Source organism: Tiliqua scincoides, chromosome 4 (genome assembly GCF_035046505.1).
Source record: "Tiliqua scincoides isolate rTilSci1 chromosome 4, rTilSci1.hap2, whole genome shotgun sequence".
In the NCBI taxonomy this organism is placed as follows: domain Eukaryota; kingdom Metazoa; phylum Chordata; class Lepidosauria; order Squamata; family Scincidae; genus Tiliqua; species Tiliqua scincoides.
Window position 1 is genome coordinate 218303599 of NC_089824.1, and position 22260 is coordinate 218325858.

The 22260-nt window shown below is 45.7% G+C and overlaps 1 protein-coding gene across 5 annotated transcripts in view; it reads right to left on the reverse strand.

The window, feature by feature from the left end:
* KCNQ2 (potassium voltage-gated channel subfamily Q member 2) overlaps window positions 1–22260 on the reverse strand; it is a 133537-nt gene that overhangs the window by 57890 nt on the left and 53387 nt on the right. For all 5 annotated transcript variants that reach the window (XM_066623295.1, XM_066623296.1, XM_066623294.1 and 2 more), the window contains exons 2-8: window positions 17898–17988; window positions 15319–15445; window positions 14112–14287; window positions 13078–13203; window positions 9964–10074; window positions 8741–8836; window positions 4810–4904 (exon numbers count right to left, since the gene is read on the reverse strand). In XM_066623295.1, coding sequence (XP_066479392.1) covers window positions 4810–4904; window positions 8741–8836; window positions 9964–10074; window positions 13078–13203; window positions 14112–14287; window positions 15319–15445; window positions 17898–17988 — 822 coding nt within the window. The remainder of the gene's footprint in view (window positions 1–4809; window positions 4905–8740; window positions 8837–9963; window positions 10075–13077; window positions 13204–14111; window positions 14288–15318; window positions 15446–17897; window positions 17989–22260) is intronic.

Genomic DNA, 22260 nt, shown 5'->3' on the forward strand with positions numbered 1-22260 from the left:
AGGAAAGGCTACAGCGTTTGGGCCTCTGCAGCCTAGAAAAGGGACGCCTGAGGGGGGACATGATTGAGACATACAAAATTATGCATGGGGAAGATAAAGTGGATAGAGAGATGCTCTTTACACTCTCACATAACACCAGAACCAGGGGACATCCACTAAAATTGAGTGTTGGGAGAGTTAGGGCAGACAAAAGAAAATATTTCTTTACTCAGCGTGTGGTTGGTCTGTGGAACTCCTTGCCACAGGATGTGGTGATGGCATCTGGCCTGGATGCCTTTAAAAGGGGATTGGACAAGTTTCTGGAGGAAAAATCCATTATGGGTTACAAGCCATGATATGTATGTGCAACCTCCTGATTTTACAAATTGGCTATGCCAGATGCAAGGGAGGGCACCAGGATGCAGGTCTCTTGTTATCTGGTGTGCTCCCTGGGGCATTTGGTGGGCCGCTGTGAGATACAGGAAGCTAGACTAGATGGACCTATGGCCTGATCCAGTGGGGCTGTTCTTATCTTTGCTGGACACCAGAAAAAGATCAAGCTTGGCACTAGAGAAGCCCCCCTAGAGAGGGCATTCCATAAAACAGGCACTATGATCAAAGAGACCGTATTCTTGATTGCCCCCCAGTTCATCCAGAAGACAGGGAGACACAAAGAAGGGGGCTCCCAATGCTTGTGGGAGTTCATGTGGGAGAAAGAATTCTTTGCAAATACAAGATGCACAAGTTGTTCACATAACACTGGTATGTGGAAGTCTGAAGGTTTTAAAGTTCTCCCACCCAATTTGTTCAGCTGGCCTACATTCAAAACTGTTAAAATGACACAGCCCAGATTTTGAACAGTGTCAGTTCCTCACCTCTCAGCTGTAAAAAAAGAATGATTTACCTGCTGGTGTTAATAATGTTGTTATGCTGAAGTGTCTATTTTAGCTATAGGAGCTAAATGGCACCAAAGGTTGTTCGTTGTTAATATGACAGGTTGCTCTCTTGAGCAAGACAGAAATATATTGAGTTTTTAAACATCTCTTCTGAAACAACCTGTTTTGTTGTATTCATGTTTTTGTCATGACCCTCAGTTTTGACAATAAAATCTGCTTTGACTTGACACTGAACCGCAGGTGCTCAAGTCATGAAACAGGAAAAGGCCACGTGTCCCTAGCTACCTGTTGGCAGAGGACAAAGACTAGAAGAGAACGGAAGTTTTCATGCCCCGCTTGGAGGCTTCTCACGTGCATCTGGCTGGCCAACAGGGCTAGATGTACTCTCGGTCTATTCAAGCAAGATTTACCTGCACTTGCTCTACCTGCACAAATAAATAATATCCAAAGGTACTCGTGCTGAAATAGAAACTTGGCCAGGTGAAAGATACCTTCACAAGAAGCTTAACTGCAAGAGGACAAGTTTGTCACACTTATTCCTAAGCAAAATGTGTTACTTTGCTGCAATTTCATGCTCAGGACGGAAGCAGATGTTGTGATGAGGGTAACTTGTGATTGCTCCCCCTCCTCTATCGCAAAGCAGCATCCAGAAGGCAAAAATTGGCAGGGAAGAAGCAACAGGCAGGAGGAGGGATGTGTAACCCTGCCAGCTCTTTGGCAGCATCTTTTGTCTTGCATCTTCCCCTCAGTGGTAGTGTAGCCAGAGGGGGGTGGTAAGTGCTGCAGGCACTGAAATTCGCCAAGTGAGCAGCCCCTCCCACTTGCCGCTGGAGCCATTACTATTCTTATTATTTACTTAATTTGTATTCCGCCTTTCTCCCCTAAGGAACCCAAGGCGGCTTACAGTAATCATTAAAAAGCACAATTAAAAACATGAATAAAAACAAGATAAAAAAACACATTAATAACATTGATTATGGACAGCAACTGTTACCCTGCACATGCCAGGTCTCATCTGATCATGGAAGCTAAGCAGGGTCAGGCCTGGTTAGTATTTGGATGGGAGACCGCCTGGGAATACCGGGTGCTGTAGGCTTATACCATAGTCTTTCGAGACTGAAGGTTGCCAACCAATAACATTGATTCTTAAAAACAGCAATCAGATGAAAAGATATAAAAGGAGCAAACAGCAGCAGTTTATTAAAAGGCCCCAAGTAAAAAGATGTTAAAAGACGTTAAAAAGCCAGTAACTCAGAAGGCTTGTCCAAAAAGAAATCCGATTCAGGCCTCGCCGGAAAGTTCCAAGAGGGAGCAGTTCGTAAATCAAGGGGGAGGAGGTTCCATAGTGTTTGTGCCACTACTGAGAAGGCCCTATTTCTTGCAGCTGCCCCACTTACCTCCCTGGGCGGCAGCGCTTTTAAAAAGGACTTCTCCGCTGACCTAAGCGGATGGGCCGGATTGTATGGGAGTAGGCGATCTCTAAGATTCCCTGATCCAGAGCAGTACAGGGCTTTAAAGGTCAAAACCAGCACCTTGAATTGGGCCTGGAAATGAATGGGCAGCCAGTGCAGCCGCTGGAGAAGCGGCCCAACAGAGTTGAACAGCCTACCTCCAGTAACCACACGGGCTCAGGATCCGACATAATTGCCAGGTCCTGGCCCCACCTCCTGCTCCAATCCGGCCACCCGCAGTCCTGCCCACTGCCCTCCTCTGTCCCAAAACACCTCCCTCCTGCCTCCTCCACCCTTCCCATGGCCCCCCCCCAGATCCCTGCGTTGTCCGAACTCAGCCAACGCAACTCACCTTCTCCCCAGCGCCCGCAGTGGCACGGGGAGGCTGCTGCCCACCTGTGCACCAGTTTTTCTCCCCTGTGAGTGATGCAAATGTGCTTTACGGTGACGGCAATGCACTGGAAACACATACGCACTTACTACGCCACCCCACTCTGGTTACACTACTGCCCCTTAGTCCCTCCACTTGACAAACAGATCCACGTTCATGCCATGAACCTATTTGGTGGCTTGAAGGCAAGCCATTCTCTGTCACAATGGGGCTAACACTGGCCTACCTAACGGGGCTGTTCTGAGGTTTACTAAGATAGTGGCAGAATTCAGATGTAACAATAAAGGCCCAATCCAAACCTGCCATTGCAAAACTGAGCAGTTTAGAGCCTCATGCTTCTGCACTCTCTTCCCTTCTGCATGACAGCAGGAAAACAGAAGTCTAAATTTCTAGTTGGCAGCAAGCCATCGTTTGCCACTGTCCAAATGCAACCAAGTAGTATGCCCTTCCAAACCACAGATGATGTAGCACTTGAACATCAACACCACTTTGTTCTATAAAAACTGAGCTTTATTGGGAGCAGGAACAGTTATTGCAACAGAACTTGTCACCACTTGACAATCTTACACGACCTCCATCTGGGGCACGTGTTCCCTGTGTCTAAGAGATCAACTATTTCCTCTGGCAAAATCATTCATTACAAGTATCCAATAATAATAATAATAACTTTATTTTTACCCCGCCTTTCTCCCCAAAGGGACTCAAGGCGGCTTACAACAGGTTAAAACAGATTAAAAACATAATTTAAAACAAATAAAAACATATTAACACATATCATAAAAAACAGCAGTCAGATAAAAAAACAGTCAGGTAAAAAGAGCATAGAGCAGCAGCAAATCATAAAAGAATCAGGCCTGTAAAAAATATTAAAAGATGTTAAAAAGGCCGAGAACTCAGAAGGCTTGTTTAAACAGAAGGGTCTTCAGGCCTCGCCGAAAAGTTTCAAGCGAGGGAGAAGTTCTTAAGTCAAGGGGAAGGGAGTGCCATAGCGTTGGTGCCACTACTGAGAAGGCCCTATTTCTTGCCACCACCCCACGTACCTCCCTAGGCACCGGCACTTGCAAAAAGGCCTTCTCTGATGACCTAAGAGGATGAGCTGGATTGTACGGGAGTCAATACTTGACCTCCAACCACCATGATCATGAACATTTTTGCAATCATCTAGTTCCCTGAATAATACTGATGCAGCAGAGCTACAACCACCATCCTGTGGTTTACTAGTTGGTTGGAAGACTATTATAAGTAGAACTGAAGCTCAGCTGTCCCAGGATCCCTCCCCCAGTGGAGTAGCTAGAGGGGTGCAAAGCAATAAGTTTTTCACGGAACCTCACCACGGCTTGCAAGCAGCCCCCCCCCTTTGGAGTCAGGTGTTCGCCTCCATTTTGCTCCCAATGCCCAGAATGGCTCCAAAGGGGAGGGGCCAACTGCATGCCACAGTGATGCTCCCTGAAAAACGTAGCGCTTTGCACCCCCTTAGCTATGACACTGCCTTGCCCTCTTTCTTTTCCTTCTCTTGCACACTAAGCCAAAGAAACATCAACCACTAAAGGCTTCTCCAGAGAGTGGTGGAACCAATAGTTGCTCTTGGAAGCAGTCAAGATTTCCAGAAAGGCAGGTGAACCACAAAATCCTCAACACACACACACACACACACACACACACACACACACAAAACCCTTCCAGAGCATCTCAAAATGCTCAAAGGCAACAGGGGCCCATGGAGAGGAAGGCTGGGGGGGTACCTACTTTTCATGGGGAGCTCTTCAGGAGGTCTTCATATATTGGCGAGGTCCCTGTCACAAAGTAATACCACTGGCAATGGTGCAGAAAAATAAAGATGAAAATCAACACAAGACACACAAACGCATAAGAAAAAGAAAACAAATTAATATCATGGTCATGGTAACAACAGGAAAATAAATGTACTGTAACTAAAAGAAAATTAAACTTAAAACAAAATTGAAGAACAGAGGTTCCTTATGAACTTCCTTAAAAGTTTAAAGCAGACTGCCTGCTTTAACGTGACATAAATAAGTACGATGGTGGAATTGTGTGTTCACAGATAAAGTCAAAAGTGCATTCAGGAAGCTACCTGTACATGGGGACGGTAACTGTTCGCTCGTAATAGTTCCAGGTGGAGTGCAAATCTGTTCGAGAGAGGTTAGTGGCGTAGAACCTCCATGCAGCCTGTGAAAGGACAAAACACGAGGTGGATCAGAATGGAAAAAAGTCCAGTATACTGTATTCCAATCATGGTGGGAGATTTTCATCGCCTAACACACACCCCATCCTCTCACTACTGCAATCAAATGTTCTGTCCTGCCTCTCTCAACACAACCGTATTAAAGCAAAACAAAAAACAAACAAACAAGACCCACAACACGTTAGGAGGCACCTCAAATGTCTTCTGCATTTTATCAAGCTTGGCCCCAAGATGCCCTGTGACAATTCAGAGACTTCTCTCCACTCTGAATGGCACAGATCCAGGCCCTCTCCAAAGCTGCTGAATGATTCATGCAGCCTTTCTCTCTTCCATGCCAAGATTTTAGCACTCTTCTCAGAAAAATTGTCATGTTGCATTTGATTCTCTTTTTTTAACTGTAGTCAGTCTGGATGCAGCCGTTCCTGCTAAGTGCTGCACCTCATAAGAACATAAGAACAGCCCCACTGGATCAGGCCATAGGCCCATCCAGTCCAGCTTCCTGAATCTCACAGCGGCCCACCAAATGCCCCAGGGAGCACACCAGATAACAAGAGACCTGCAAGGCTTCCTGGGAATTGTAGTTAAGAACATAAGAACAGCCCCACTGGATCAGGCCATAGGCCCATCTAGTCCAGCTTCCTGAATCTCACAGCGGCCCACCAAATGCCCCAGGGAGCACACCAGATAACAAGAGACCTGCATCCTGGTGCCCTCCCTTGCATCTGGCATTCTGACATAACCCATGACCTCTACTTCCTCACGGTAGCAAAGGAAGCCAGTGTGGGTGTAGAAACATTCCAGCTCGCCTGAACGTAGCTACCCACAGGCTGTGTCTACCAACATGTAATAAATCAAATCTGTCCACTTCTTCCTTCATTGTTCCCAGACCCCTAGCCAGTGGAATCGCTAGAGGGACTTGAAAGCATTAAGTTATGCAGGGAGCCTCACCACAGCATGCATGTAGGCCCTCCCCTTCGGAGCTATTCCAGCCAGGGAGAGCAAAACTAAAGTGAATGGTTCCGAAGGGGAGGGGCCGCTTGCACGCTGCAGTGAGGCTCCCTGCACAACTTAGTGCTTTGCACCCCTTCTAGCTATGCCACTGCCCCCAGCAAAAGCCCGACTAGTAAAGCTGGCTTTCATCCGATCAACGACCACCTTGGCTCAGTCAATGCTCTCACATCCCAGTGGGTCTATCGCGCATATGCCATTTCTCTACATTAATATTTTCTGAAGTGTACAAAAATGTGATACAACATATTAACTGGGTGATGCTGATTCCTCCCGAGTCAGACCTTTAGTCCATCTAGCTCAGTACTGCCAACAGTGACTCTCCAGGGTTTCAGATATTTGCTTTCTGCCCTGCTGGAGATGGTGCAGGGATCAAACGTGGCACCTTCCACATACAAGGCAGGTGACCTGCCACTAAGCGATTTTCAAAAGGGAAAGTTCTCAGTCTTCCTCAGTATTGGTTGACTAGTGCTTGGGGTGGAACAGGTGCTAAACCGCTACTCCCTTCAGGTTGCTTGGATGTGCCAGTCCTACTAGCTTTACTGGTCTGTTGGAGTGGCTCTGTGAAAATTTATTATTTATTTATTGGATTTGTATTCCGCCTTTCTCCCTGAAGGGCACCCAAGGTCGCTAAAAAATAGTGTTGTCATCCCCACCAGTCTGGAAGAATTTCCCCAGGGATGGAAATCCCTCCCTCTGTCCATTGCTGACTGCTGGCTCCCCAGCCCTCTCGAGCAGGGCTCTCCAGACTCCAGCCTGCGGGCCAGATCTGGCGTCCTTCCTAAGCTCTCCCCCACATGAATGGCACTTACTGTTCTGTGGGGGCGCTTCTGCAAAGCACCTCTGTGAGACCCCATTCTTCATTGTGTCCAGCCATTCTTGGCCTCCAGCACCCTAGCAGGCTTTGTACCCAGATTTCCAGACAAAAGCAGCTAGACACAGTGAAGAACACATGGAGGTGCTTTGCAGAAGCTTCCAGCAGGCAAGTGTGCTGGGCCCTTGCCAGTATGTAGCAGTCTCCACTTTGGAGACCACTGCTCTTGTGGTATATAAGTCCTCCTCAATGCTGAAGAGGTAATTAGAAGTGGTTGGGGGAAATCAGATGTTCACTTCCCCTCCCTCCAAGCCTAGAATCATTTGGCTTTCAAACATCTGCTATTCCCTCCGTTATGGTTGTCAGTTATTATCCAACCCACTCAACCTAGCTTCTCCTCCTGCCAACACTGCTTTCTCTTCTCCGTTCCACAAAGCACCCCAGTTTTGCAGTACTCAAATTCAGTGTTTCAGTCAGAAGATTCACGCAGAGCAAGCTTCAAATCGCCATCAGAGCATGCCAGACACTGCCATGGCTGGCCTGCTGGGGCTCGGAGAGGCTACAGCTCTGCATCTCATCTTGTCTCACGTAACAGGCTCAAAGTAAGGATAAATGAGCCAACGCCATTTATGCCAGCCCGAGCTCTTAGAGAAAGGGCAGAAAAGAAATGTGAAAGACTAATGAATTGAAATACAGATAGGCAGGATTTAGTTTGATTGCAGATTCAGCATTTGCCTGGCACAGAATTTAGTATTTATTGATGCAGCATATAAATAGAATCTGAATTTAAAAAGAAAGGAAAAGTCAGCACTGTCCAGCATGTGGCCAGCTAAGACTTTCAATTAGAGGAAATTATGAGCTGGCTTGCACTGTCTTCTAAGAGATCAGATGGAATTCTGGGTTTTGGCTCACAGTCTGAAGGGAACTGGACCACCAGAGAGCGGTCCCTGGTGGCCTCCAATTAGTCCCTAAAGTGTATTCAGAATCCAAGGCTCTTTTTATTCTGTACCCTGTAAGGAAGGACCACAGCTGAGGCAGGTGGAGAACAAATCTTCCACTTGTCTTCCTTGCACTTCGCATAACATTTTTGAAGTCCCCTCATTATTAAGAAATACTGACAATTATAGTGACTTAATACACATAAATACATCCAATTCCCTTTCTTCTTGGCTGTTTCACATCAGATGAATTGAGTATTGGAGAAAAAAAACTGAATGGCAATTAATCAATGAGCCAGTTCAGCCGATATGCCAATCAGCCCCATCCGCACATTGTTAGGGACAGAATTGTATACATCCCACTCTCTCTACAAATGTACCACCCCCTTTCTTACAATCACACGGATACTGTTCAAATTGCCCCCCTTGAACACAGTTTGAATACTCTATAAAGGTAATAGTCAAACTGTGTTGAAGAGTGGTTCAAAGTTTTCCCCAAAAGATTAAAGAAAAGTGAATGGTGTGTCAGAGGCAAGATGGACATGATTCCATTCCTAAGCTTGTGTGGGTGGGGCCAGCTTGAATATACCATCTGAATCAGCCCAATAAATGGTAACGTGCAATTGCTCTCATCATTAAACCCACTGGGCAATTCATGTATGGTAAAAGCTGCAATGTCCAGTACTTAATAATCCACAAAGCTTTAATAACCAGCACAGCAAGCTCTCCACCCTCCATTTCCAACATGCAGCCTGCTGGGTCAACAGCATTCTGAGCAGCTCTGCAGTGAAACTGACATCATTCCAAGTGAAACTGACATCATTCAGAGAGAAACTGAAAACTAAAAGAGAGACCTGTCTATTATCCAAATAACTATGATGGCCATCCAGATCTGGAGATACTGGGTATTACAACTTCTACTGTAAATTCAAGCACCTGCATGAGGTCCACCTCTATTTTTTGGACACACAGCATGCATCCAGAGATGCCCAAAGAAACAGAGAGACCACAACCATTCTAGTACAGTAGCTCCAAACATCCCAAGGCTTTGCTTACTCACCTGTATCAGGCCTGCTGCAGGGTTCCTCCGCTTCTCAAAGTGCTTTTGACGATGCTGTTCTTGAACCTTCAGTGCAAATCCAGAACCTAGAATACCCTGGGATAAAGAATAGAATTTTTTCCAGTAAACATCGTCAGCTGATTTCCTTTTCCTTATTCCGGGGGGGGGGGGAGTGCCCTTTAAGAATCATGAATGGGAGAGGAAGCACCACAAGTCTCCAAATATCTAAAGAGCAAGTGGAGCATGAGGAAAAGAGCTCCTCAATCATTTCAGATGCTTGAGCTCACCTCTGATATTGGGATAAGAAAGCATATATGACCTACAAAGGTGGGTTGAGTTAAACTTTGTTAGACAGCCAACTTCCTCAGAAGAAGAAACTGAGTACAAAGTATGGTAACATTCTCAACAAACTGAGATGTAGAGAAACAATTTCAAACTACACATATTGTTTTCACTTCGGCAAAGAACCACTTTACCACTATACAGTCCGTAACAAAGTATACATCATTATGCGCCTCAGGGATGTCACTTTCTGTTCAAAGGAATACCCGTCTCTCCTCCTAGGAACAGAGTACAAGTGGGACATCTTTATTCACAGATTTGGCACCTGTGGATTTGCCTCTCCATGGGTTCCCAACCCACAAATTGTCCCACTGTAGACCTCCCAGACCTCCCAGACGTGACCGGAACCTGGTTGCATCTGGGAAGTTTTCTGAGCCTCATTCCATTCCGTCTGGATACAGGTGGAGCAGATAAACATGCTCCACCTGTATTTGGTGCAGGCAGCCACTCTCCCAAGAGACTCTGGTTATACAAAACTGTGCGTACAGATCATGACTGGCAATGCTTTTGCATATTCCTAGGAGACTGAACATTTACAGTTCTGAAAACAGACACCTGGAGTTGTATCTTTTTCGTAACCACTTTGGCTAGATCACTGGGGAGAGTTTGCTACGGCATTCTTTTGCAATAATGTCAACTTTTGTACAGAATTAAGATGCTGAAACAATTTTAACCCTATTCCATATATGACATTCCCTGCAAACACATGTGCAAAGAAGTGCTGAATTAGCAATCCTTGAAGCAACCTTGGATACGTCCAACCAATAACAGAATGAGTCACACAGAGAGATTATCAAGCAGGAAAACAAAAGTTCAAAGACTACTGTGACCACTGAGACAGGCATACAATAAAACAAATAGAAATCAAACTACCCACTTACAGCAGGGAGGGCAAAAAAGGAAACACCAATCAGGGTGAATGTCGCAGCAAGAAGACGTCCATTCCAGGTCTGTGGATATTTATCCCCGTAGCCAATGGTAGTCAGAGTAATCTGAGGAAAGAGATATATCATCAGACAGGGCTCTTCCTGGACAGATGCTGACTCCAAGCTAGAACCAAAACAACATTCTATGCAAATGTAACCAGGCATTTATTTTATTTGACATAAAAATGTCACTTCTAAAATGTTATTCAAAGGGATGTGTCTAGAAAAACAAGTCTTGGGTCTCTCCAGGTTCAAAAAATACAAGAAAGCAATTATAGATATTCACCTAAAAATGTATACCTAAATCCAAAAATGTTTATGACTAGGAACATTCAGACCAGGGAAACATGGAGACCTAAATTCTTGCTAGAAGCAACTTGCCCACATCTTCAGGTTGATGCCTCCTCCACCAGATCCTATCCTCCATGTCAGGCTGAAAAGCCCAACATGATAGGTATGATGCAAGCTTCTGACTTTAGAAGTCGGTTACATCAGAATGCTAGATGCAGGGGAGGGCACCAGGACGCAGGTTGTGTCTGTTGTCTTGTGTGCTCCCTGAAGTACTTTGTGGGCCACTGTGAGATACAGGAAGCTGGACTAGAAGGCCTTTGACCTAATCCAGTGGGGCTCTTCTTATGTTCTTATGTCATGAAGGTACTCATGTCTGTGCTGGCAAAATAGCCAGCACAGATGTAAGAAGCCCCATTGCAGGGCCTGCGGCCTTCCTTGGGGGAAGGGGACAAACGTCCCCTTCCCCCGAGGAGACCTCCGGCGGCTTCCCGGCATTCGCAGGATACAGTGGTCGCCATTTTGGTTCCACTGTTCTTCTGGGCACTGGGAAGGATAGGATTGGGCTGCCCATCAGCAAACAGAAGACCAATGAGTGTCCCCGAACACTACCCTGTGCGTTAAAATAAAACAGCCCCCTCACCACCCACCACGCTAACATAACGGTGGCAGAGAAGTGAGACTGCTTGGTCACCATCACCGCCACAGACATGGCTTTAAAATGAGCTCCAGCCCATGCTCAGTAGGATTAATTGTGAGGCTTTGTCCACCATTGTTCTTGTCATCTTGCTTCCTGCTTCCCTGGAAAACCAAGGTGCTTGGGCTCTTGTCAGTAGAAAATGGCTTAGGAGCAGTTGTGTCAGCTGCCTGAATCATTTCCCTGTTCCAGAGATCCAAAGGGACAGGGATCGAGAGAAAGTGGCAAGGGGGGGAGGGGCTGCATTTGCCTAGGGTCTTATTTAGCACTTTTTAAATATTAGCCATGGACTAATATGGAAGAATTACATATTCTGGAATTTTTCCACCCAAAATGTAAAGAAACTGCAGGCTAAGATTCTAATCATCTAAGAAAATAGACTGAGAAACCTGAATCCTACGGTTGTGCAGTGATCATATACATCCACATACCACGCTCAGCCTCCTTCCAACTCTAGATACGGTCTTCTTTCACTGAACCCTGCAATCTGCTATTTGCTAGATTTAATTCCAGCAATTCCAAGTTGATTTATTACTTTTTTGCACTGAAACAACCACCTATTATTATCAGGAGAGAAAGTGAGCATATTTTATTTCTAGCGAAAATGGGGGGGAGGAGAATTTGGAGAAAATCTCCATTGGAACAAAAAAAAAACTCAAGCTCAGCAGTGGACCCCCAAACGTTCAATTGAAAGTTCAGGAAAGGCCCTTCCACTGAAATGGAAGCTAACAGCTAACGATGCTGTTCAAGCCTGCTCATCTTTCCAACAGCTCCTATTTACTGGCTTCCCTTTCCATTTTAAACTGCTCATAAGAACATAAGAACAGCCCCAGTGGATCATTCCATAGGCCCATCTAGTCCAGCTTCCTGTATCTCACAGCAGCCCACCAAATGCCCCTGGGAGCACACCAGATAACAAGAGACCTCATCCTGGTGCCCTCCCTTGCATCTGGCATTCTGACATAGCCCATTTCTAAAATCAGGAGGTTGCGCATACACATCATGGCTTGTACCCCATAATGGATTTTTCCTCCAGAAACTTGTCCAATCCCCTTTTAAAGGCGTCCAGGCCAGTCGCCATCACCATATCCTGTGGCAAAGAATTCCACAGACCAACCACACGCTGAGTAAAGAAATATTTCTTTTGTCTGTTCTAACTCTCCCAACACTCAATTTTAGTGGATGTCCCCTGGTGCTGGTGTTATGTGAGAGTGTAAAGAGCTCATTCATCAAAGGCACAAATTAACGGTTGCTTCACACCCCCTCATTTAAAAGATTGGTTCATTCCCTTTCCAGCATTATATTCCCACAGTAGAAGCTGGGAACGGTTGGGAGAAATGTGTGGGACCAGAGAGGTTTGCCAGATGGCGACATGGCAGAATTCTTGACTCACATGCCCTGCCATTTGCAACTTAGGAAGGGCAACTGGAGTGCTTTGCCTAAGAGCCCCAGTGCACCGTTAACCTTCTTGATTTCTCCATATCCCTTTCCCCCTCCTTGCTTACATCATCACATGTTCCCTTTTAAGGATTTCCCCTTTTTTACCTTTACAAAGGAACTGCTCTTACTTCTGACCTGGTTGCATGAACAGCTAAGAAACATTGCATGGCTTTTTACTGTTGATTTGCCTCCCCTACAATTGTATCGTTACCTCTACAAGGGAGTTCTTGTTTCTACTTTCACCCTCACTTCCTTCTTCCTTCCCCGCAGAACCCCTGAGCTGGGCCACTGGCCCCTGCACACAGTCCCAGCACATGAAATAATTTCCCTCACGTGTGCAAGTTACTCATGCTCTGAAAAAAATACATCCAGAACACAATCTTCACAACAAAGAGTTCCAGACAGCACAGAGATTTCCTTGATCAAGTCTCGAATGGGCAAGAAAGAACAAACTGAGATAAAAAGAGGGCAGGACCAGCCTTCAAGTGTCCCTTTTCAAGGTGAAAAGGAAGTCCACAGCCTGATGGAAGTGGGTCCCAGAACACGTGTATACCTTTACATGTGTTTATGTTTATACCTTTAACAGGGCTTCATGTAAGTTGGGACTCTCAACCTCTGCTGTAACAAGACACTGGCTCACTCACCAAGCCCCACCACAGTGCATCAGCATAGGTGTCAAAGTGCTCGTTTTCTCCCTTCTCAGCCAAGTACACCAGGAAGGAGGCTAGAATGAGGCAAAGAAAGCCAATGTACCAGGCAGTGATCAGCTCCTGCAAGAGAGTGAAACAGAAAGAGTAGGAAGCCATGGCCAACACAGAAAGCAGAGGAAGAAGCAGCAAAGAGAACAAGAAGTTCAAGTGGGGCAAAATCAAACTGAGGAATGTGGTGAACTGAAACAGACCAGACACTTGTGTTTCCCATCTACCCCATCCCATTTACAATCATGTTCAAAATCCAGCTGTCCCATCCCAAGCTTGTTTATGTGCTGCTCATCAGCTCTTTGGATATAACATTTGTTTCCTTTGCTCAGCTCAAATGGTATATTAAGTGTTCCATTTATCACTACACAGAATATGTTCGGCTGAAAAATGGAATGGCGGGGCCCTGAGAGCTTCATGGCTAAGTGGGGATTCAAATCCAGGTCTTCTCAGTCCAAGAGCCAGCACTCTTATCCACTACACCACACTGACTGCTAGTGCTCATATGAGGATCAGAGAGGGATGCTATGAAATCCTGCACAATGAAGAAGAGGAGCAGTTTTACGCATTTCAGGATGAAGAACCCAAAGGCTGAGCCATCAGTTGGACATTTCTGGAGCACGTTCGCCAGCATTTAACACCAAGGATTCCATGTACTTTACAACATCAGGCCACTTACCCCCACTAGTGACATTCCACTAATTCCTTACATTTTGAAAAACCATCAGATTTGAACATCAGAGGGGGGCAATTAAACATCCTCAGGTTTCATGAAAGAACTCCAGATTGCCAAAATACTTTCCACATCAATACACCCTAACGAGGTCTTCTCCTCAAGTTCACTCCTCTTCCTTCAGCATCTTCCTTCCAAAGACTTCAATCCCTGAAGTCTACCCCTAGTCACTTAGATTGCCTAAAGACAGACCCTCACTGCAAAACACAAGCTTCCAGGTACCGTCTGCCAGGTGTCAGATGCTCACCTTGCTATGGGCATACACTACTGATCCCAGGAGCTTCCAGGTGCCTCCTCGTCGGTCCATTCGGATCATGCGCAGTATCTGTAGAAACCTCAAACTTCTGAGTGCAGAGGTGGCAAAGACATTCCCCTGAGACCCGGCAGCCAGCACCGCAATGGAGGCAATTAACACCATGATGTCTGCATGTGTGAAAAAACAAGCAAGGTTGTGAGAAGAGTAAGTTTATTTTTGCCTCCTCCCTTCCAATTCTCCAAATGAATGGCATAACCTCATTCCATAACTGCAAACCACTGTACTTCAAACTCCCGTGGCACACCTGAGGACCTTTCATGGCTCACCCATGTGCAGCAGCACACCATTTAAAAACTGCTACACTAAACCATGCAGTATGCCATACAGTAGGTGACTCCGGGGGTTCTGAAGGCAATTAAAGTAATTATGAGACTTCCTTGCTCTTGTCTCCTCTCTGCACAGTTGTGCTAAAAATATTCTCCTCCCCAGCCAAACGCAGCAGAAGCTAACCATTTTAAGACCACGAGACAGTCGCACACTAAACAATTCATTTCTTCCTGTGCTTAATTGTCACAGTGAGAACCATCAAGGCTTCTGCCAGCCTGGAAGTTGTGCTCTCTAAACTCGTGACTTCTCCTAAAACCAGGTACTGGGAGCTGGCTCTTAATGGATGGTGAGGAGGAAGGCACTCTATGTGCTCAGGACTTCAGAACTGAGCTCTACCACTGGAGAAGAGTCAAGGACCTTTCCTCTGTCCACAGCTATTGCTACTATTTCTCATCTCAAAAGTCCTAAATTGGGCTTGGAACTGTATTCTAGGAACATGTTGATTAAAGAGCTGGAAGAAAGAAATTTGCAGAAAAGAATTTGTCAACACCGTCACCAGATGAGCTGTGTGGAATCACCTAAGTATTACACTCTCCCGCGAGAAAGTTCACAACAGCTTACGTAGGTCTCCCACCCAACAACTGATTAGGGTCACTTCTATGTAGTTTAAAAGAGCTACAATCTCAAGCTCACTGCAACTCTCCAGTGAAGCAAAAAGCCTGCACAGAGTTCCCTGGCAGTCTTCCATCAGTCACTGATCAGATCCAGATCTGCCTAAGTTTGAGCAAGGTGGCTGATTCAGGAACCTTGAGACCAGCACCTGCGACTAGATGCTCTCTTGAAAGCTGATAGTTCACAAGGCAGTTCTTACCAATGACACAAAAGGGCTTCCGGGCAAATTTTAACCTTCCTTTCCAACCCCGATATCGGCAGCAGCAGCCGGCAGCCCAGATTCTCACAAAGTACTCCACGCCAAAAACTACAATGGTGACTATTTCCTGCAGGGGAGACAGTGAAAGAAATCCAATGTGTTATCACAAGAAGGACAATTGTGCAGAATCAGATTTGGAGTGTTTTGTGTTGGTTTTCTCCAGAGCTTAGAGAAATAACAGGCTTTTTCAGAGAGATCACAGTGAGGGCATTTCAAAGTGGCACTCATGCGCCAATAATCTGGTTTAGAGATTACAGATTTTAGTTATACAGAGAATGTAAGCAAGGAAATTCAGTGTGCATCTTCATTTAGTAAAATTCTAAGGGTAGTTTCCCCTTTCCCATATTCCATATTTATTTATTTCTATCTCATCTTTTCATGGTACAATATGCTCAAGGAGACTTACAGCATTTAAAGACAACCGGGATCATCTAAGAGAATAATCAACAAACAAACTGAAATGCAGCCATCAAATAAAGACACAGCAGTAGAATAAAAGCACCACAGGTAAGCACAGCTCTTCCAAAAGCCTACTCAAATCAGGATGCAATCCTAACCACACTTTCCTGAGAGTAAGCCCCATTGAACAAAATACGACTTACTTCTGAGTAGACCTGGTTAGGATTGTGCCCTCAGACTATTTTCAGGCAGGCTGTGAAGGAGGCCTCTTCAGAGATGCCACGCCATCATCTAAGACCTGCCACTGAAAAAGTCATCTCTTGTGAACCCGCCTGTCTGAAGGAGCAGGACCTCAGGTGCAGAACAAAGTTCCCAGGTAGGCTTGTTGGGAAGGAGACAATTCTCCAGATGCCCTCACCCCAAGCCATTTAAAGATTTAAATGTCAAAACAGCACCTAGATGTTAGTTGGGGGGGGGGGGAGAATGGCAGCCAGTGAAGGTGGTCAACGATCTATGTGATGGGATCCAGACTTCTAGTCCTGAACAAAACCTTTGGGAACAGTGTGGACTCACTGAATTTTGTCCTTTTCACAGGCAGCTCCATATAAAATGCATCACAGTTATACTGCTATGTGCACAGAACCACCTTTCAGAGCACGATACCATAGTCTTTTGAGACTGAAGGTTGCCAACTACTACATGCACACTTAAGGTGTATCATTAGAATAAGCTGTCTGTCAACCCTAACCCAGGATCCCAAAAGCTCACCACAATATATTTTTAACCCTTAGTGGTGAATGGGTGTTGGATTCCTGTTAGATCTAGGCATCCAGAAGACCACATTTCCAAGGCTGACTATTGCTGGTGTGGAATCTTCCCACTGGCTCCTTCCTTCCCTGTGGACACCACGGTCAGTTTGACAGAGGTCTCTAGCTTTCTTCTTCATACTCTCTCCCAGCTAAGCATCAACTGCAAGGAAAATGTTGCAATTGTGGCAGAAGGAAAGGGTGGGGAGGCACAAGGCATTCTGAGAAGCCTGTGGTGTGCGCTTGTTGGCAGGGATTTGCGTAGCTATCACTCAGTATATTAGCTTGAGCCAAGCAATCAGTGGAAAGGAAAGTCAAGCTGTTAAAAGCAGCAGCACTATTCCACTTGCCATCCGATCAAATGAGCACAGAGATATGGAGCAGGGAGGAAGAGAACAGGCTGCAACATGGTAGGAACTTCAAGGGCTAGATTTATGGGAAGATGTTACTGGTAGCTGCCTTCCAGGTTAGCAACTATACAGTTGAAAGAGATGACAGTTCGACAAAAGTAAGAGTCAAAGACTGCAATCCTATCCTCACTTTCTTGGGAGTAAGTCCCATTGAACACAACAGGACTTACTTCTGAGTAGACCTGCTTAGGCTTATGTCCAAAACCTCCTCCACTCAAAAAAAAAAAAAAAAAAAAAGGATAAAAATAAAGGCCTGACTATAAGCACTTTGAAGGACAGGCAAGACTGGTCTTCAGTGTAGTGGTGTAGCTAGAAGGCATGCAAAGCACTAAGTTTTGTAGGGAGCGGCATGCAAGTGGCCCCTCCCCCTTCCCTTAGGACCAGGCATTTGCCTCCATTTTGGTTCCAATGGGGAGGGGCCGCTTGCAAAACTTAAGGCTCCCTGCAAAAGTTAGCGCTTTGCACCCCCTCTAGCTACTATCTACTCTAGCTACTGCTATTTATTGGCAGTTCAGTCTCCTATACATTTTTGTTTGAAAAATATCACTTTTCCCTAGCAACAGTGATGTCATCACACAGTCAATCAGATTTAGCTAGGTGACTACAAAGCTAGTTCAGAGGGAGAGCATTGCTCTGAACAAGCTTCATTTGCTATCACAGCCAAATCTGTTTGGCTGGGTGCTGGCAACGTGTCTTCCAGGAAAAAGGGTTGATCTGAAACCAAAAATTACAGGAGCACACACTTCCTGTCTTCAACTTTCATGCTCGTGAACACAGAGGGAACCTTGAAACATTTCTAAAAAGAGCAAATACTTCCCCGGGCAGGATGGGGATCCTTGCAAAATGCACCTCCCCTCTTTGGTTCAACCCTGCCTCCTGCTTGGCATTACCCAGTCCCACTTACCAGAATGTAGAGAGCACCTTCAGAACTCTTTTCATACTCCTCAATGGTTGAAAAGACAGAGAGCACCAGGCAGGAGAAGACTAGAAGAAAACTGGATTGCATGAAAAGATCCAAAAGACAAAGAAAAACTATATTAAAGCTGTAGTTGAGGAAGGATTTTTTCTTAAGACATCAACTGTCTAACTTCTGACTCCAAAAACACTGGCCCTCTGCACAACTTTGAGGACTAGAACTACTAAAGGTCAAGAGGCTACAAAGTTTGTTAATATACCCCTGCTAATTGGGCAAGAGGCACTTTTTCAAGTGGGTGCTCCTCTTTTTAGCAGGGGGAGAGTAACTGGCCCACCTCACCCCAGCAGTGTCTTTTCTAGTGGCTGTCTGCTGGTGTTCTTTTTGCATCTTTTTAGATTGTGAGCCCTTTTGGGACAGGGAGCCATTAGTTGTTTGATTTTTAATAATAATAATAATAATAATAATAATAATAATAATATATTTTAGCCTATTTTTTTAAACCTCCCCAAGTTTATGGACATATAAAATCCCCCACAAGGGGATAATGTTTTATCCCATAATGCACAAGGATATGAATGTTTCAAGGCAGTGGTTCCCAAACATTTTTGACTGGTGCTTCCCTTGATCTACTGGGCTATCAGCCGCGGCTCCCCATTAGGGTTACAATCCTAAACTTTGTAATGGGCAGTGGGAACCACTGTTTTAATGAATTATTTTTCTACCACTCATGATGCCTTTAAAAGCACAGGAGCCCTTTCAAAACAAGTGGCAACCCCAGCCCTGCACAAAGGCAATCCTCAGCTCCACCTTTCCTTTGGCCACTCCAAAGTCATCCAACTCCACACCTCCATTTTGTCAAATCCTTGATTTGCTTTCCTACTGCCTAACTGGCTCTGCTGTCTTCAGTCCCTGTAGCCCCCACTGTTTGGGGTAAAGGATTTACCCCAATCCTTTACCGTACTGAAAAGCAGGAAAGCAAAAGTGCCATGAGCTGCAACTGAAAATTGAAACCTCCGGCATTTTGAATTTAGTCCTAATACCATCCACATCCATGATGATTCGTAAAAAGGAGAGACTCAACATGTGCCGGGGCATAGCTAGAGGGGGTGCAAAGCACTAAGTTTTGCACTGTGCCTCACCACGGCATGCAAACAGCGCCTCCCCCTCCCCTTCGGAGCCATTCCAGGCCGCTAAAGCCAAATGGAGGAGATGCCTCCATTTTGCTCTAGCAGCCCAGAATGGCTCCAAAGAGGAGGAGGAGGGGTCACTTGCAGTGAGGCACCGTGCAAATCTTAGTGCTTTGCACCCCTTCTGGCTACGCTACTGATAATGTGAGTCTTCCCTCTGGTTCCTGCTTTTCAGTCTACTAACCTGTCCCCTTGCCTTAGGCCACCATGCCTCTATGTTGCCGGCCCCTTAGCTTACCTGCACCCTCTGATCACTACGCATTCAAGCTGCCCTCTGCTAACACAGCTCCGCTTCTCCCTAGAGCCAGCTGGTTGTTCCAGCTAACCTGACCTCTGCTCCAGCTAACCTGACCTCTGCCTTCCCTTAAAGGAGACTACCTGTGAATATTTCATGAAGTCTGTTTCACCCTCACAGTGCGCAGAGTGTTCACGAATGTCTAAGGCATCACACCAGGTCATCCAATAAGAGCCAACGGAATAAAAATAAATTCTCCTAGCACATGTGGTGACCAGGGGAGCCCTTAAGTCAGTGTCCCCTTCCTTCTTCCTGATCTATCCCTATGCCATGATCCAAAATCCAGCAGATTCTGTTGCCATCACAAAGCAGAGAGAGAAGCATCCTTGCAAACTCCTCTTCCAGTTATGTGGAAAATTCCCACAACCCTCTGCTTGTAACATCAAGGGTCCCAGAGGACTGGAGCAAAGACCTGGCTAAGTTCAACCACACAAAGGGTCAAACCAGAACATTCATGAACGTCCCTGAGCATGTTTTTAAGAAACCCAGGTTTGACGGTGTGTTGGTGCATGCCAATTCCAGCAATGGGCTGACTAGAGCTATTGTCCTGGCTGAACCCAGATGAAGACTATATAAAATAACCTTGTTGCTTGGCCACAAAATTCTTCTGCAAAGGTGCTGATTTCAAAGTTTCTCAGGGAAGAGTCTATCCTATTGAACCTTATGCTGAAGTTTTCCTTAAGGAAAACAGAGAAAAAGGAGGATGCGAGGGGAGCTCAATTAGCACACCATGCAATATATAAGAACAAAAATAAAATTCTTATTTTAACACTGAACACATAAGGCCAACAAGGTCAAGGTCTTTCAACCTGCATATGCCACAACCATACAGAGTAAGCATTTTCAAAGTTTTTATTCTCATAGCACACTGACCGCTTTGCGATGCCTTTTGTGATGCCATTTATGGCTTCCAAGAGACTCTTCTAGATTCTGCGGCTGTTTCTAGGACAGTAGTAATGTCTGTAATAATGAGTTATTTGTCCCTCCTACTCCACTGGCTCTTCCTCTCCTGGTGGAGGAAGAGGGACAGACAATCATTTACTACAGATAGTTGCGCTAGAAACAGAGCCACAGAACTTGGAAGGGTTTTTCAGTTATTCCCTAGCCTTCCTAGGGCTCCGGAGGACCTTAAAACATCACTTCCTGTTTTCTTCAAAAAAAAACCAGAGGCACTAGAGGCTTTAGAAGACCTTCTGAGGGTCGGGAGGCCAAACTCTGTGGGCCACAGAACACCTCTGGGCAGGCAGGCAGCAGACACAGGTGGCCCTCAGGGACTGCAAAGCTGGGGGGCGCACCACTCCCAGCCGTGCCACCAGGGACCACTTGCACCCATGGACCCACCCACTCGTCTGCCACTGACTCAGGGAGAGGCATTCGGAAAGGTCAGTGGTAGGCCAGTGGAAAGGAGGCTGCTGCACACCTCATCCATGTGCCTCTTTTGCTCCTTAAATCAAACTTGCTTCCCACACCTGCTTTCTATATGATTGTGGCAAATCTCAGTTTAAACACAGGGATCTGTTGCCATTAGGTTTGGCTCCTAGGCCTGTAGAAGAGTCCTGAGGCTTCCGTTATTTTAAAAATTACCAGGTCTAATAAAATAAATCATTCACTTTGTTCTACGTACATTTCTCATTCTGGAGATACCTATAGATAGTAGATCAGCAATTTCCATTTAGGCCAGCTCATGCTCAGTCTGGATGGATAATGTACAGTCAGTTCTCGCTATCTGCTAGCACTAGTGCTAGAAATCCTAGTGGATACTGAATTAGTGGATACCAAATCACTGAGCCCATGGGAAAAACGGGGTAGGTTCCAAGGAACCCTCTTCACCATACACTCTACGAACTTATGAACCTGAATCATATCTTGAAGTCTATGGGGCTGGTTGATAGCGAGGGCTCATCTACATCTCCAGCACCTGATGTTTCCTCCTCCATGCTGGCTATCCCTCAACTAGTTGAAGGTTGCTGGCCCAACAATGAGGGAATTCAGCAAGGAGTAGAGGTTTCATTCTTCTCTACCTGTTGGCTCCTTCCTTGGGTTGCCCTAGCCCCAGAACAGCCCTCATATAGTCTTCTAGAGAGCTCTCATCATCAGCTTCTCACCATCCCCAGAGTTGTGAAGGTTCAGCTGGAATCCCTAAGACGGTGGGGCAAGCAGACACAAGTGATTCTCCACAGGCCTATCCCAAAGCCCGTTCAATGCCTAATCTAATGATCCAATCCAGACAACTTTCTAAAAAACAAGGGAGGGAAAGGGGAGATAAAAGGAGACTTAGAGATGGCAGAGAAATTAAATGAGTTCTTTGCATCTGTCTTCACGGCAGAAGACCTCGGGCAGATACCGCTGCCCGAACGGCCCCTCCTGACCGAGGAGTTAAGTCAGATAGAGGTTAAAAGAGAAGATGTTTCAGACCTCATTGATAAATTAAAGATCAATAAGTCACCGGGCCCTGATGGCATACACCCAAGGGTTATTAAGGAATTGAAGAATGAAGTTGCAGATCTCTTGACTAAGGTATGCAACTTGTCCCTCAAAACAGCCACGGTACCAGAAGATTGGAGGATAGCAAATGTCACGCCTATTTTTAAAAAGGGAAAGAGGGGGGACCCGGGAAACTATAGGCCGGTCAGCCTAACATCCATACCGGGTAAGATGGTGGAATGCCTCATCAAAGATAGGATCTCAAAACACATAGACGAACAGGCCTTGCTGAGGGAGAGTCAGCATGGCTTCTGTAAGGGTAAGTCTTGCCTCACAAACCTTATAGAATTCTTTGAAAAGGTCAACAGGCATGTGGATGCGGGAGAACCCGTGGACATTATATATCTGGACTTTCAGAAGGCATTTGACACGGTCCCTCACCAAA